The sequence below is a fragment of the Antechinus flavipes genome, chromosome 2 (assembly GCF_016432865.1).
Source record: "Antechinus flavipes isolate AdamAnt ecotype Samford, QLD, Australia chromosome 2, AdamAnt_v2, whole genome shotgun sequence".
Taxonomy (NCBI): Eukaryota; Metazoa; Chordata; class Mammalia; order Dasyuromorphia; family Dasyuridae; genus Antechinus; species Antechinus flavipes.
The window spans coordinates 49,824,175-49,840,186 of record NC_067399.1 but is presented as its reverse complement, the minus strand read 5'-3'; the positions used below and the strand labels follow the sequence as shown (position 1 = coordinate 49,840,186).

Genomic DNA, 16,012 nt, shown 5'->3' with positions numbered 1-16,012 from the left:
AGTGAAGTGAGCAGAACCAAGAGATCATTGTACACGGCAACAAGATTATATGATGATCAATTCCGATGGCTGTGGCTCTCTTCAACAATGAGATAATTCAAACCAGTTTCAATTGTTCAGTAAGAGAGCCATCTATACCCAGAGAGAGGACTATGAGAAATGAGTGTGGACCATAACATAGAATTTTCTTTCTTCCTCTTTTGTTTACTTGCATTTTTTCTTTCTCAGTTTTTTTCCTTCCTTCTAGATTCGATTTTTCTTGTGCAGCAAGATAGATAACTGTATAACTATGTATACGTTTATTAGATTTAACATATATTTTAACATATTTAACATGTATTGGACTGTCTACCATCTGGGGGGAAGAGGGAATAATTTAAAACAGGTTTTGCAAGGGTCAAAGTTGAAAAATTACCCATGCATGTTTTTGTAAATAAAAAGCTTTAATAAATTTAAAAAAAAAAAAAAGAAGAATCATCATCACTGGACTGCCTAACAGCCATTATCAAAAAGAGCCTAGACATCATCTTTCAAGAAATTAACAAGGAAAGCTGCCCCAAAGTTTTACATCAAGAGGATTAAACAAAATTGAGAGAATCCAATTTCCTCCTTAAAGAGATCACAAAATGAAAACTCCCAACAATATTAAACACACTCCAGAGCTCAAAACAAACAAACACCATTCAAATGACAGGAAGTCATCAGGATCACACAAGATTTAGCAGCATCTACATTTAAAGAACACAAGCCTTGGAATGATATTCCGGAAGGCAAAAAAGCTAGGATTACAACCATGAATCCTCCTTCAAGTAAAATTGAGAACAATCTGGCATGGGGGAAAAAAAGAGCAGTCAATTAAATAGAAAATTTCCAAGTATTCCTAATGAAAAGTGACCAGAGCTGAATAGAAACTTGACTTGAGAAGAATTAAGACAAACACCTGCCAGTGGCTGCTGGAGGCTAACTCAGACCTGTAGAATAGATCTCTTCATGTTAGAGGGTGATGATGATACAAGGAAACTGAGAGGCAGTTGCATTCTCTGACCTCTCTCCTCTTCTCTCTGTCACCAATTTATTTCATTCCCAATGCACAAGGAACATCTTCGAAGGCTGTTTTGCAACTCCTTTAAGTTTATGATTCACAGATGTGAAGACTCTCAGAGAATTGACCTGCTCCTTCACTTAAGCATGGTTCTTATCAGAAAAGAGATCATAAGAGACTCAACAAAGTTCCCTGTAAAGGACTGGCAACTCTTAAAAGGTGTCTTTGAATCAGACAACTTAGCACTTAAAGCTAATTACCTATTGGACAATAACTCTATTAGCATGGGAAAATGGCCCCTCTCACTATTCCGTGCTTCCTTGATCTTCCGGTGTGTACAGATAATCTTGGAGGAATTAGAAGGTGGAGTGAAATAAGCCAGATTCACTTTGCAGCAGGACCAGGAAAAGGGAGGTTGGTGGAGAGCTTGTGGCAGTTTTATGCATCTCCTTCACTTCTCCCCCTAAAGACCAAGAAAACTTTTGCTTATCCTAACCTGAGGTCTCCAGGGAGCTAGCTCGGAACTTACAGTTCCCTATATGGGAAGGTGAAATATGTAGCTCTTAAGAACTTTATCATCATTACCATACTTAGAAGTCTACATAAACAAAGGGGCATGGATCTGAGTTGATTATCTTGGGATAATCTTAAAAAAAAAAAAAAATGTAGAGGCAAGAAGGAGGGACGCATTGGGATAAGGGGAAGAAAACACAGAATAGGGAGAATTTTTCTCACATAAAAGAAACTAGCAATAAAAAATTTCTATTATAAGGGTGAGGATATGGGGGAATAGTACCGGGAATGGCTTGAATCTCAGTCTCATCAGAATTGGTTCAAAGAGAGACACATTTACTCATTCCATATAAAATATTTTTATCCAAAGAGGTAGACAAAAAGGAGAATAAAAGACATGAGAAGAAATGATAAAGGGAAAGGGCAGGCTGAGGGAAAGTACTATCAAAAGCAAAACAGACTTTAAAAGAGGGTCAGGAAGGCAAAAAGGGGAGAGAGAAAGGATAAACAAGGGGAAAGAAAAAAAGGGAAATGCACAAAGAATGGAAACCAGAATCCAACAATACACTTGTTGTACACGAGACACTTGGGATAGAAAAACATAGAACTGAAATAAAGAACTAGCGCAGAGTCTACTATGCTTCAGCTGATATGAAAAGGGAAAAGGTAGAAATCACAATTTCAGACAAAACAAAAGCAAAATTAGATCTAACACATCACTAGAGAAATAACATTTTGCTAAAAAGTTAATGAAGTAGTAAATAAAAAATTTCATAGCAAGTTTCTCCAATAAAATCCTCATTTCTTTTCTCTCTCCCTCCTTGGATAATTCTTTTTTGTTGTTGTTTACATCAATAATATTTTTTCCCCAAATACATGTAAAGATAGTTTTCAACTTCAATTTTTGTACGACTTTTTGTTCCAAATTTTTCTCCCTCCCTTCCTTACTTCTGCCCTCCCAAGTCAAAAAGCAATCTGATATAGGTTAAATGTGCCATAAAGTCCTCATTTCTTTAGTAACTTTTTTAAAAAATATATGCAAGAATGGTTTTCAATATTCACCCTTGCAAAATCTTGCATTTCAAATTTTTCTGCCTCTCTCCCCATGAAAGCAAGTAATCCAATATAGGTAAAAGGCATGCAATTCTTCTAAACATATATCCACATTTATCATGCTGCACAAGAAAAATCAGATCAAAAAGGGAAAAAAATGAAAAAGAAAAAACAAGCAAACAATTTTTTTAAAAAGGTGAAAATACTGTGCGCTGTGATCCACATTCAATCCCCATGCACAGTAACAGAAATATAATAATGATGATCACCTATGAAACACTTGGCTATACTGAGTAATACAATGATCTAAAATAATTCTAAAGGACTCAAATAATACTATTCACTTTCAGAGAGACAAATGCTAAAATCTAAGAGCAAAGTGAAATATAATTTTCTTGTTTTTCTTTGGTTTTTGGTTGTCTTTGTTTCTGGAGAAGCTTTTTGTGTTTTGTTTTGTTTTGTTTTTTGCAATATGACTAATATGCAAGTGTTTTACAAAATTTTACATAAATATAATTGATGACATGTTTGTCTTCTCAGTAGGTAGGAAGGAATCAATGAGACAGAATCTAGAACCCAAAATTTAAAAAGAAATGTGGTATATTGAGATCCTTAAAAATAAATAAATAATGGATTGGGAGGCAAAAAAAAAAAAAAACACACAACAAATCAAGTTTCTGGTGCTGATCCAGTGCCAAGGGATTTCTTTGGTGTCAAGAACTTTCTCTATGGTTCTTATAATCTTTTTAAGAGCATCTGCTTCTTTAAGAGGGGCTTCCTCTTCCCAGTTGTTTCTCAGGATGATGTTTGGGAGCTTTGAGCTGAAAACTCAATTTACCAAGGCTCTTGATCTTAAAGCTGAGGCTCCTCTATTGTAGTCTATTGTTGTCCTTTCCTCAATCAGGGAGCACTGTACCATTATTCTGGCTTCTCCTCTATAACGTTGCCTCTTTCACAATCTAATACCCTTAGATTCTACTACATGGAGTCAGAGTGGTCAAATGGACAGAGTAGCCTAGGAACCGAGACTATCTCCATTCAAAAATCCTGCCTCCACATATGTAGGCTACATGAGTTTAGACTTAACTTCTCAATGGGGGCTCCTCTCCCCATACCATTATAAGGCTGTAAACTCAGAGACAAAGTGTTACTCTGCATTAGTGGAAAAGGTTCCTTCTACCAATGAAGTCACAGATACTGTCCCTATGTGATTCTGTCCTATTCTCTAGGAATGGGAGTGGGGGAGAAATAAAGGTTGAACAAGAAAGAATTGAGCCAACAGAAATTAAAGAATCTAAGACTACAAAAGTTAAATTTTGATTCAAGGATTTTCCCCCATCATTTACAAGACTTCATTATGAAATGAGTTATTAGTTAATCTTTATTAAAGTTATTCCTTCAAAATAGCTTTCTCTTTTAATAAGTCAAACAGGACAAAAACTCAAATTTGGAAGAATCGGGATCTAATCTCTTCACCATGGTAAATCAGAAACTACTCTCATAAATCCCAGAAAGCTTACATCTGATGAAAATTATTTAAACCACAACCCAAAAGGATTTATCTATCTTCCCCCCCCCCCCAGTTTCAAATTACATGGCAAATTCTAATATTTTATTGATACAATTCTTCTGGCATTGTTACAAGAAAAGCTTCTGTAAAAATGTTCAATGTTAGCACTCTGGTCTAATGTATTAATCTTGGCAAAAGTCAGTTTCAAAACCAAGATAAGGGAAATAGCATTATGGTCAAAGAACTAAGGATTCTAGAAATAATGATCAAAAGTCTTTGTCATGGGACTTTAGCAAAACCCCGGGAATCTTCTTCATATTTTTCAGATATCCAAGTCTACTGTTTTAAAAAATGTTTCCAAAAGGTAACTAGAGACACTTTTTTAAATTCTGTATATCTTTTCATTAGCCAGACATGTTAATTTTTAAGAAAAATAAGTTAATTCTTTTTGAAATTCATCTTTGAGGGACTGTTTTTTTTTTTTAATTTTTATTTCCTGTTTTACAGGATGTAAAACCACATGTAGAAGCATGTTGCTTACTAACAAGATTTAATTTCTTAAAAGAGTAATAAAAAGGTTCTTCCTCTATTTCTCCCCCTATTACTAGTTTAGACATGTTCAAATAGCATATTCACAATGATCTAAAGTTTACATTATCATCCTGATTTAAATGAAATTTCTTTTTTTTAACCTTTTCTAGATATATCATTAAAGAAAAGAACCAAACAAAATCTTAACGACAAATTTATGAATCAAGAGAACTACTATTTTTCCCATTAAGAAATAGTTCTGAATCCCAGAACAATCATTACAATGAGTCCAAGTCTGGAATCCACCACCATTAGGAAAAGGGATCCAAGGATGTCTGCTTGCTACTGAAGAAAATCAGGTGAAAGCAAAAATGAGGTCATTTTGCTGGCTAGTCCTTTTCACTTCAAATGAAGTTGTTATTATACCCTAATTCTTAAAGCATTTTAAAAATCTCAACTTTTCAACCATTCAATAAATGTCATTTTTCCTAGAAATAAAACAGCATTGGTAGAGTTCTGAATTTTACTTAATTCTGACAGAAAAATAATTCATTCAAACTTATCAATAAGAACATTTTGTATCCAAAATAAGGTGATTTCATTTTTAAACTGCTAACAAGTACTTACTGGTTTTTTTACAAATAAAAAAAAAAAAAAAGACTGCCTACTGATTTTTATAATAAAAAATAATTGACTACACAAATGTTAAGGGCAGTCCTGGAAACTTAAGTCTTATATATACTCAGATGGTAAAGATACAGTACTTTAGATATGCTTCACATTATCAACCTGAGAATGAATTCAACCTTGTTCTTGGGAGAGAGGGGAGAGAAGGGGAGGCAAAGAAGAGATTTAACAGTAAACTTCTTGAGACTGAAAATTCAATCCTATGGCTATACTTTTCTTTCTTTCTTTTTTTTTCTTTTTTTCTTTTTTTTGGCCAAACAACACAAAGAATTCTACAATATAAGTTCCTAATAATGTCCAGACAACAGAACTCAGTTTATCAACAAGCTTTTTTTATTTATTTTTTTCTTTAATATAAATTTGTCCTTTGTTTTTAGTACAGAAACTAGATTATCCTCCTACTTGGCTCACTTAGCTTTCATATGCCACTGCTCCGCCCTCCTCCCCTTTGTCTCACCAAGTATCAGACTCCATTACTGGTCCCTTACTAGAAGTCCAGGACTTCCCTAGGCCCAAGCATCCCCTCAAGTTATTATTATTCTATCATAACCAAACTCCAAGAAAAAGATGTCTATATTCATTGCCTTTACTTCCTCTCCCCCTCCCCATTCATTCCACAACCCTTTCACAATCAGACTGTGATCATTAAATTGAAACCGTGTTCTCCAAAATTACCAATGATCTTTCTCTTAATTTCCAAGTCTGATACTCTTTTCTCAATCCTACCATTTCAAGAGCTCAATGCAACATTTGATGAGGCTAAATGCCTTCCCCTCTCTACAAATGATTCCTCTCAAGGTTCCTTACATGATCCTTTCATATGCTTTATTATTTTATTCAATCCTATAAATTCCTATGTTAATGACTCCAAGATGAAAAATATCCCCTTCTTCTTAGACTTCAATTCTGCATCAACAATTTTATAGACATTTCAAATTAATTTTCCTGAAGACATAGTAACCTAAACAACATAGCCAAAACATGGCAGATCTTCCCCAGAACAGGAAGTTCTTAAATTGGAATCTTGAACATGGGTTTTTTACAATGTATTTCAATAAAATTGGTTTCCTTTGCAATTCTTTGAATTTTATTTTATGCCTTTAAAAAGACAATTGTGAGAAGAGCTCCATAAATTTCAAAAAACTGCCCATGAATCACACATCTATGACACCAAAAAATAAAAAAATAAAAAAAAAAGGTTAAGAATCCTAGATTCATAATTTCAGCATTTTTCTCAACTCTGTACTCTCCCCTCACCTCACATGTTCAGTTAATTGACAAATCTTGCCCTTTCTATCTCCACATCTCTCACATCTGATCCCTCCTCTCTCTACTCACAAAGACCACCTTATCTCAGATCCTCATCATCTCTCACTCAGATTAGTGGAATAAGCTCCAGATTGGTCTCCTTGTCTACAATCTCTCTCCCTTCAGTACATGCTATAACTGCTGCCAAAATAATTTTCTTTAATTTCCATTAACTGCAAATTTGACCATGTAACTCCCTTACTAGATCAAGGCCATTGGCTTTCTATTGATTTTAGAATAAAAGAAACTTAAGGCCCTACACAGCCAGGCCCAAACCTCTCCTTCCACCCTCCTCCTACACTACCGGATCTGGCCTAAGTGGCTGGCCTTGTTCCCTCACACTCCAGCACTTCGCCCCAGCTTCTGCACTGGCCAGCCCCCAGGCCTTCAATGCACAAACTCCCTCCACCTCACCTACTAGTCAAGAGTCCTTTTTCCTTAAGACAGAGCTCAAGAATTTCTGCATTAGCCATTTCTGATTTCACAGCCCATTACAACTGGTGTCCTCCTTACCAAACGAACTTGTGTATATTTGTATTCGTTCAGTTTATAATTATAGTTGTACATTCCAATGCAAACTCAATAGGAATAGTCTACTGTATTTTATTCTTTGTATCTGTATGCCCCATATCTCAAACCATCCAGGGTACAAAGTAGGAATTTTTTGCTCTCCACACCTCTCAGTGTGTGATCATCATAGGATCAATCGCTATATCTAAGCAAATGACTCTCAAAAGTAAAGGAAAAAAATCTAGAGCTGTAAGAGAAAAGAGAGGTTAATATCCACATTTTAGTACTGAAGTGGTGCTCAGAAAATTTAAGTGACTGCAACCTTACAGGTTTTTTGCCTTTGTATGCCCAGCACTTGGCTCATTGCCTGACACATGGTAGGCACTTCATAAATATTTACCGACTAACCAAATAACTAGTCATGAAAGTGGTCCTCTACCTCCAAAGACTCATCTTCCCCTTAAATCTCCTCCAAACTCCTTTCTATGGAGAGTGCCACAATTCCTCCAGTCACCCAAGTTCATAGCTTTCTAGTTGCTAGCAACTCTTCCTTACTTATCTCCCTTCAGGTGACAATTATTGCAAATTCTACCTGTGTGACACCAGTCTTCCATTCTCTTCACTCAAAAAGCCACCTACATACTTCAAAGCTTCATCACTTCTCTCACAGACAAATCTTCTAATTGTTCCCCTGGATCTATTTTTTTCTCTCCTCCAATTTAACCTCCAAACATCTCCCAAAATGCTCTTCCTGAAATATAGGTCTACCCATGCCATTCTGCTGCTGAAGAATCTTTAATTGTGCCCTACTGCCTATTGTTTATCAACATTCACCATTTTCTTGTGGAGGGAGCCTCTCTACTACTAGCAAGCACATAGCCAACCAAGTTTTAAGATGACACCAAATAAGATGCACACGTTTCAAGATAAGATTGAAGAAGGTTCACAAAATTTCAATTCAAACCCCTAAATAGGCAACATGTGTTTTATGAAGACATGTATACATATACATACACTGAACACATAAAAAGTATTTTAAAATTTTAATGACAATGACAAACTGGCAGACATTGGTATAATGAAAAATCATGTTTTGCTATGCAACTATTAACTGGTACATATTTTAATATTAAAAAAAGCCTTAAAATGACCGTTTTGAATGATCTGCAGTAATGGACAGACCAAAACATTTGTATTTTGGCAACTGATGAAGATTCTTCTTTGAACTAGCATTTACTGATAAATTCTAATTATTTAATTGATGATGGGCTCATTGCCCATATGTAAAACAAGTATCTTCTTCTTAGTGATGAAACATAACCTTAATATGTCACAACTGCTTTAAAACCCAAACCATACAAAGCTTTATAAATATTATTGTCAAATGTAGCATAGTTCCTTTTCTAACTAAATTTTTATAAAGTTCTATTTGTCACTATGTCAACATGATAATCATAGCAAAAATGACAACCACTAGTCATAAGCGGCCCATCTGGTTTTAGTAAGATGAAAGGCAGTGTGATTAACATGGCTAGTCAACAGAAAAGCTATAGAAAAACATGTGACAGTTGTACTCCAAGTTAAACAGTTGCCACACAATCAGAACAGCAAATAAGGAATTGAAAAACAATTTCACTTAAAAATTTTTTTTTCCGGTTTGGATCAAATTACAGAATTTATCTTGAGTAGCTTTTCACTAAATATTCACTAGACATGCACAAAGTCAAGGGAAAAAAAGACCAACTTGACCTTTCTTCCTTTCTCGACCTATCTTCAACATAGTTAAGTTCTTGTTCTAAATCTTGAAAATATAGAAACAGAATGGCAGAATGGGGGAAGGGATGTAGAGAGGACTAAGGACATGGCTGTTCAATTCAAGTTTGAGAATCAGAGGTGAACAAAATATTTTCCACCTTTAAATTGGAAAGCAACCTAAGACTGCTTCTGCAACTCTCACAATACAATTAATAGATCTTCCAAGATTACTAATATTCTAATGAACTGATCTAATGGATCAAAAAGAATATTAGTGCAGATAATAACCAAGCAAACAAATGACTTCAGGGTTCTAAGAACGATCTAAATTACATCACTGAATGAATTTGCCCAAACCAAGAATATGCAATAGCACCTCTTCCAAAAAGTTGATATAATCATAGATCGCATCCCTGGGGGGAAGGGGAAGGAAAAATGCAACACAAGCTGGATTTCATTCCTGTGGGAAATGCTATATATGGAACTCTCCCTACTAATTTAGGGAATAACAGTATAATGAAAAGAGCATTAGATTTGGAATCCAGAAACCTGTTCAGATTCCAGTTCTGCCATATACTAACACTACCTGGGCCCTTATTGGTCTTCTTTTGCCTCTCCCATCTCCACACTAATGTGAATCCAAGTGCCAAATTAATATTCTTAAAACAATGTTCTTGATCATTATCATTACTCAAAATGTACTCAAAAAGTTCCAAAAGAGCTCTACCAGTTTTTAGGAAGAAATACAAATTCCTTTTTTTGGAATAAAAAGGTTTTGCCCTCACTCTGAATTAGTCCTCTTCACAAACTCCCATGGCTCAGCTAAATTGGCTGATTTGTTACCCCTCACATACCACTTTGCATAAGGTAATCTCCTATGCCTGGCTTTGTAAAAAGGCCTCAATTACAAAGCTCAGCTCAAGGACCTACTCCTATACAAAAAGGCCATCATGATTCTGCCCCATGCCAAGGTGCTCACTGTCTTGTCTTCTCCCAGAAAAGATTTTGGGGTTTTTTTTCCCCCATATAAGTAGTCCAGGCAAAGTACAAAACCTCCTTGAGAACTGATTTTTCTATCTTTATGTCCTGCCTTTGAAACTTATTACTTTTGTGACCTGGAGCAAGTTATAACCTCTTAGGGCCCCAGTTTCCTCATCTGCAAAACAAAGTTGGAAAAAAAATCTTCAACAGAGCGTTCCACTCCGTATCTATGATCAACTGGAAATTCTTTGTAATTTAGTCCTAGAAAGTTGCTGAGACCCAGAGCTGTTAAATGCCTTCTCCACTGTCACAGTTATTATAGGTCTGAGGAAAGACATAAATCCAGGTTTTTCTGCCTCCAAGGCCAACCAGAGCTTTTCACTTATGATCAAGGAAGGTAGGAAAATTCTAAATACTATAGTTCATTTCTAGAAAGTGAGAAGGGCAAGGAATGTTTAGCACAGGGTTCAAATCACTGCTTTCAACACTCACATGAGAAAAAAACTATTCTACAATAGGTAAACTCACACTTGCACCAAGGCCTCAGGAGGCCTTATCTACACAGGGTTTTCAGCTCACCAAGTCTTTATGATGCAAGTATTCTTTATTAAAGCCATAGATCTGCTCCTCCGAACTCAGTACAAGTTAATACTTTAAGACTAATGTGTTTCGCAAACAAAACAAAACAGAGGCAGAGCAACTAGAACAGAACTACAAGAAATGCAAGCAGCGAGAATAATTTCGGCTCTTCAAAAAAAAAAAAAAAAAAAAAAAAAAAGCAAGGAGAAAAACAATAATAAAAGAATCCAATCCCTAGCAGACTGACTTGTGGTAGCAAAAGCGACCACACACGCACGCAGGCAGGCGCGCGCACACACACACACACACACACAACACCACACAACACCACACCACACCACACCACCCAGCCAGGGGATGATGAAATGAGGAACGGAAATTAACATTTCAAGCAACGTCTCACATTGTTCCTTGAAGCCCGATTTGCTGTAGGAGCCGCTACCGCGGCGGCTCCGCAGCTCCCAGCCCCTTGCCCCCTCCCCCTCTCTCTCACATACATACATACACACACACACACACACACACTCACGCGCGCACTAACATACACGCACAATCCGACGCTGGCTACCCCGCATTCCTCCCCCTTTCCCGACGCTGCCCCCAGACGCCCCCGCTCTCCTTCCGGGGGCCTCCTCCCCCTCCCTGGCGCTGCCTCCCCTCCCCCGCTCCGGAGCCCACCCTGCTCGGGGTCGCCGCTCCGGCCCCACCCCCTCGGGAGCCCCAGCCGTCTCCCGTGAACAGCTCCCGGGTTCCCGCGGCGCTGCCCAATGGGCCTGGGATCCCCGGCGGAGGCTCGGTGGCTTCCGCGGCGAGGCTGGGCCCGGGGATTCTGAGGCCGCCGCCACTGCCCGGCCTTCACCACACCCCCTCGTCGTCGTCCTCGCGTCCCGTCCCGCGGGCTCAGGCCCGCTCCGCGGCGGCCTCTCCCACGCCCCGCCTGCTCGCTCCCGCCGCCACCGCCTCCCCCGGGCCTGGGCTCCGGCTCCCCGCCCCCGCCCCCACCCGTGGGCCCCGAGGGAGGGCTCGTGCACCGCCCGCCGAGCCTCGCCCGGATCAGGCCTCCCCTTCCTACCTCCAGAAGGCCGCTCGCTCCGGCCGGGGCTGCGCGGGGCGCGAGCGGGGTCAGCGACGCCAGGCCCGAGCCTGGCGGCCGCTTCCCATGAAGCCCCGGCCGCGTCTGCCGTAGGGGCCGCGTCTGCCGCGGGGGCCGCTTGCGAAGGCCCCGCTCAGCCGCGGGAACGACGAGCCGTCGCCGCCGGCCTCGGCCTCCCCGGGAGTCAACGACGGTAAGAATCAAGCGCCGGAGGCCGGGATAGCCGGGGCGGGAGGCGCGCCCGCCCCTAAAACGACGGCCCACGGCGAGGGGGCGGCGGACGCGGGCGGGACGAGGGGCTGGACTGCTTTCTTAGGGGGCCGTCTGGCCGCAGACTTCGCGGCGGCGCTTCCTCGCCTGGGGCTCCCGATCCATAGCGCACAGTTCCAAGGCGGCCTCTGACTTCCAGGACCCAGCGGCGGCTGCGGCGGCCGCAGACCCACATGAAACGCGCACTCCCATTGGCCCGCCGTGTCCGCCGACGCGATTGGCCCGCCGGACGGAGCACAAGAGACTGCGTACGTCACGCCGTCGGGGAGGAAGTGCGCTAATAGGGGGCAAAGGGGCGGGAGTGGGGAAATGGGCATACCCTCCCCTCCCCCAGAGGACAGACAGAAGGCGGGACAAAAAGGCACTATTGGTCGCGGCTGTTTTCGACGGTGTGTAACTACGTAGGGTGGGCGCGCGAGAAGGAGATCGGTGGATTGGCTGCCAGCCCGAATTAGTCATTGGGTGGTTCTTTAATGTTTCTCATTGATGATTGGTCCTTTCTAGATGCCGGAAATGATCGGGAGAGCAGCACAGGGCTCCAGTTGAAGCGGAGGAGCTCTCGAGCGGAACTCCCTGAGATTCTCGTCTCCTTGGCCCTACACGGCCTGACCTGGCTTGGGCTATGGCTCGACCTCCCTTGCTCCTGTTCCGAGGGCCGAGCGCCCAATCCCGCTAGGGTCACGGCGGGCCTTGTCCTTGCATTATCCCCGGGTGGCCTCCGGGGAGCCCAGCCCAGGCCCGGCCCTTCCTGGCGGGAGGAGCGTCCTTGGATCCCGCCGCGTAAACACGGGGCTCAGGGAGCCGCCCCTGACGCGGCTCGCCCGCCGCCCCACCCCCGCCAGTGCCGAAGCGCGGGGCCAGGCCTGCCCTGGACTAGGAGACTATTTGGGGCTCCCCTCTGAAGGGTTTCCTTTACAATCCCGTGCATTTTCATTTTAAAAAATATTTTTAAACTACCCGGCGTGGGGTCTGGTGCTCACAGCCAAAAGTTAAAGACCCTCTGCTTTTTAGATCTCCGAAAGCCTTCAGAAATGGGAGCTTTAGCCTCTTCTCTCATCTCTCTTAAAAATCGCCCTTCGCAACATAGAGTGGGGTCTCAATAAGTGCTCGTTGGCCAAAAGGTCCCTTAAAGGGAAAGAGCTGCCATCCAGACTTCCTCTCGGGCCCTAGCTCTAGCCGAAGTCCCTGGTGCACTTCAATGTTGGTTGTTTTAAAGAAATATTAGTGCTCTGAAAACGCTTCCCCACAATCCTGAAAGGGAAAGAGTAGTACAAATAATATGATGAAAAACTAGAATTGGTGTTACTGGGCAGTGACTTGCCTAGGAATCGTTCCAACATTTAAGTGGCCACTTGGGAGGGATGCTGAGTCAAAAAAGGAAGAAAAGGAACAGACGAATGAGCGGGGAGGGCGAAGGTGTGGCCGAAGGTAAAGGAATACACCGCTTGAGCTCGGTTATTTGAACCTTAGAGAATAGTAACTACTGGGAGCCAAGGAAAGCTTCCTGTAGGAGATGACCCCGGCTTGATTGAAGAAGGCTAAGAAGGAATACGTGCAGAACCTTGGGCACAAACGCTGAAAAATGGAGTACCCGAAGGACAGCAATGGGCAATTAAACTTGGTTAGGAGGTTGGGACAAAATGATGAAGAGCCTTAGATACTAAATAGAGTTGGAACCAGAACCCCAAGCATAGGAGCCTCCTGCTCTTTCCAATTATACTAGCTTTGAATATTAGATGAGGAGAAGGCAACTGGAGAAACTGGCCTGATAAAAAGACAATAGAAAACCTTTCCCTTACCCCCAAAATACCATTTACTCTAGAACCCAAGCATAGAGCTGTATCCCACTTCTTCTAAATGCTGAGTATTCTACCCAGCTCCTTCCTCTCCCCCCTCCCAATCTTGTACACGTGAAGGACTTAGAAGAAGGTCATGTGTCCTAGGATGGATTGCACTGGCTGCCAGTCTGTTTAGAGGTTATATGATTATAAGATTTTAATATTGAAAGACTTTACATCAGGTAACCTACTCCCAACCCCCGTTTTACAGATGACAAAACTTTGAGCAAAGTAATTACTATTTACTAGTTACCTCCCTTCTTTGTGTGAATATCAATGAATAGACTAACCTCTCTTGGCTTCAGAGTTTCCATATAAATAACACAAGTTGTGACATGCTCTGTGTGTATAAATTTTTCATTTAACTTATTGACAATATACATAATGAAAGATCATAGGTTCTTCATAACCTTTCACCATGCAAAAAACATCCAGTTATAAGTATGAATAAAGTATGAATTGGAGACTGCTGTGTGATGCATAAGACAATTCCCTAGACATGGATTCAGAAAGCTCTGACTTGAAATCTGACCTCAGACCCTTTGATAGCTGAACAAGTTAGGTCTCTGTCACTGGCCTAAGTTTTCTCAATTGCTTCCTACAATTGGGAGAATCAAATGAAATTATATTCTAAAGTGATTTACAAAAATGTTATCTAGTTGCTAGATATATCTATTCAAGCAAATTTCAAAATCTATAAAGTCAACTGAATTAAACAAGCACTAATTAAGCACTGAAGTTCTAGACACTGTAGCTTCCTGCCCTCAAGGAGCTCTCATTCTGAGGAAAGCCAAAAGTAAATTCACACCAACAAAATACTTGGTTAGGGAATGGAAAGTAAAACTAACCTCAGAGATTAGGTGAAGACCAGAAAAGGCCTCTTACAGAAATTACCTTCTTGAGCAGAGTCTTGAAAGAATTATTCAGAAGCAATACCCTTCACTTATGTAATATAAACGCAAGGCTTTGAAAATAAAAATTAAACTCATGTTAAGAGACAAGTAAAGAATGTGCTTTTTATTTTACTCAAAGACATATTTAGAATGGAAAGGAAGGAGTATTCAGGAGTCTTAGAATCAGGACTATGTGTCATCCAGTCCAATATCTTCATTTAAATATGATCAAACTAAAACGCAGGTTAAGCAATTTGCCCAAACTCACACAAAGCCCCCAAACTTAAAATCCAGCTGATAATGACTCAGCTCTCTCTCCCTCCCCAGAGAGTGCTGACTTAAGGAAATCCTCCACTTCAGGGGGTACATCCTCTAAGAAAGATTAATGGAGACACACAGGAATGTGTATCCTCAGGAATGAAGTGATCTATATCTCAAAAGGGAATATAGACAATGATAAGTCGTGGAATAATAAAGAGTTGTAGGCTTTAAAAACATTCTTTTCAGGTTGGATTAAAATAGAACAAAGTATTAAGTAATCCTAAATCCTGTAAGCAATTTCATAAATCCCAGTCAAAACTTGTGTTCATTGGAAAGAATTGTATGTTTATCTAAAGAAGGGCAGAGGAAGTGGAGAAAAAGAAGGTAAGTGGGGAAGAGGCCCCCACTTCCATTATTTGGTTCAATTCAACAAGCCAGGCTGTTGGGACACAAAAAAACTACAACAGATCATTTCTGGATACTGCCTGCCTGCTGTTCAAGGCTCCTCCCACAAGAAAAAGTGATTCCCACCTTCTGGTAATCTTAAAAAAGCTTGAGGATAAAACACTTTTGCCTACTTGCACCAAACAAGTAACAATTTTAGATAAGTGAGTGGAAAAAATGCTAATTGGATTCATTTTAATTCCATTGTTTTTCACTGGGGGTATAATGGCAACCACTAAACAATTTCCAAAGTAGTGACAGCTTTGTTTTTGCATGTTTTTCTTTTGACTGAGAAGGGTGGAGGTGGGGAAAGAATATGAGGAAATGTTCCTGGTATTAAAAAAAAAAAAAAAAATGACAGCAATAAAACTTTTTTTTTTTACTTTAATGGACTGGGAAGTTTGTTGAACTTATTTACAATGTTACTCAGAATGAAATAAGTACATGTTACAGTTAGAGCATTTTAAGTTATTTATACCCTCTTCCAAGCCATGTATGAAACCATTCAATAAACTAACATTTATTAAACACCCAAGTTTGCTTTCTATAGCTGTACAACAAAACTATATCTTGTTATTCTCAATCCCTTTCATAATAAAGTGGAAAACAGTAGAAATTGATCAACAAGCACATGGAGCACTGGCCCTGGAGCTAGGAGAATCTGTTCAAATTTGAATTCAGACACTTAGAAGCTTTGTGACCCTGGGCAGTCACTTTACCCTGATTGTAGCAAATAATATTTAA

At 40.3% G+C, this 16,012-nt stretch overlaps 2 protein-coding genes across 3 annotated transcripts in view; one reads left to right on the top strand and one right to left on the bottom strand.

The window, feature by feature from the left end:
• Nucleotides 1–11,659, bottom strand: part of ANKRD11 (ankyrin repeat domain containing 11) — a 324,097-nt gene extending 312,438 nt beyond the window's left edge. Inside the window, exon 1 of one of the 2 annotated variants that reach the window (XM_051974765.1) lies at nt 11,542–11,659. The gene's annotated coding sequence lies outside the window, so the exon portion shown is untranslated. The remainder of the gene's footprint in view (nt 1–11,541) is intronic. The other variant, XM_051974767.1, reaches the window with a different exon arrangement.
• LOC127546408 (transcription initiation factor TFIID subunit 4-like) lies at nt 794–15,803 on the top strand. The gene is made up of 4 exons (XM_051973535.1): nt 794–809; nt 11,074–11,720; nt 11,879–12,221; nt 12,337–15,803. Exons 1-4 carry the CDS (start codon nt 794–796, stop codon nt 12,732–12,734), a joined length of 1,404 nt encoding a protein of 467 aa, XP_051829495.1. The 3' UTR covers nt 12,735–15,803.
• Nucleotides 15,804–16,012: the final 209 nt, after the last annotated feature.

What these genes read in the sequence shown, in the direction of transcription:
- LOC127546408 (XM_051973535.1), top strand. An exon ending in CGCGGGAACGACGAGCCGTC is followed by an intron (nt 11,721 to 11,878) that starts GCCGCCGGCCTC and finishes CTGCTTTCTTAG; the next exon opens with GGGGCCGTCTGGCCGCAGAC. An exon ending in GGTCGCGGCTGTTTTCGACG is followed by an intron (nt 12,222 to 12,336) that starts GTGTGTAACTAC and finishes GGTCCTTTCTAG; the next exon opens with ATGCCGGAAATGATCGGGAG.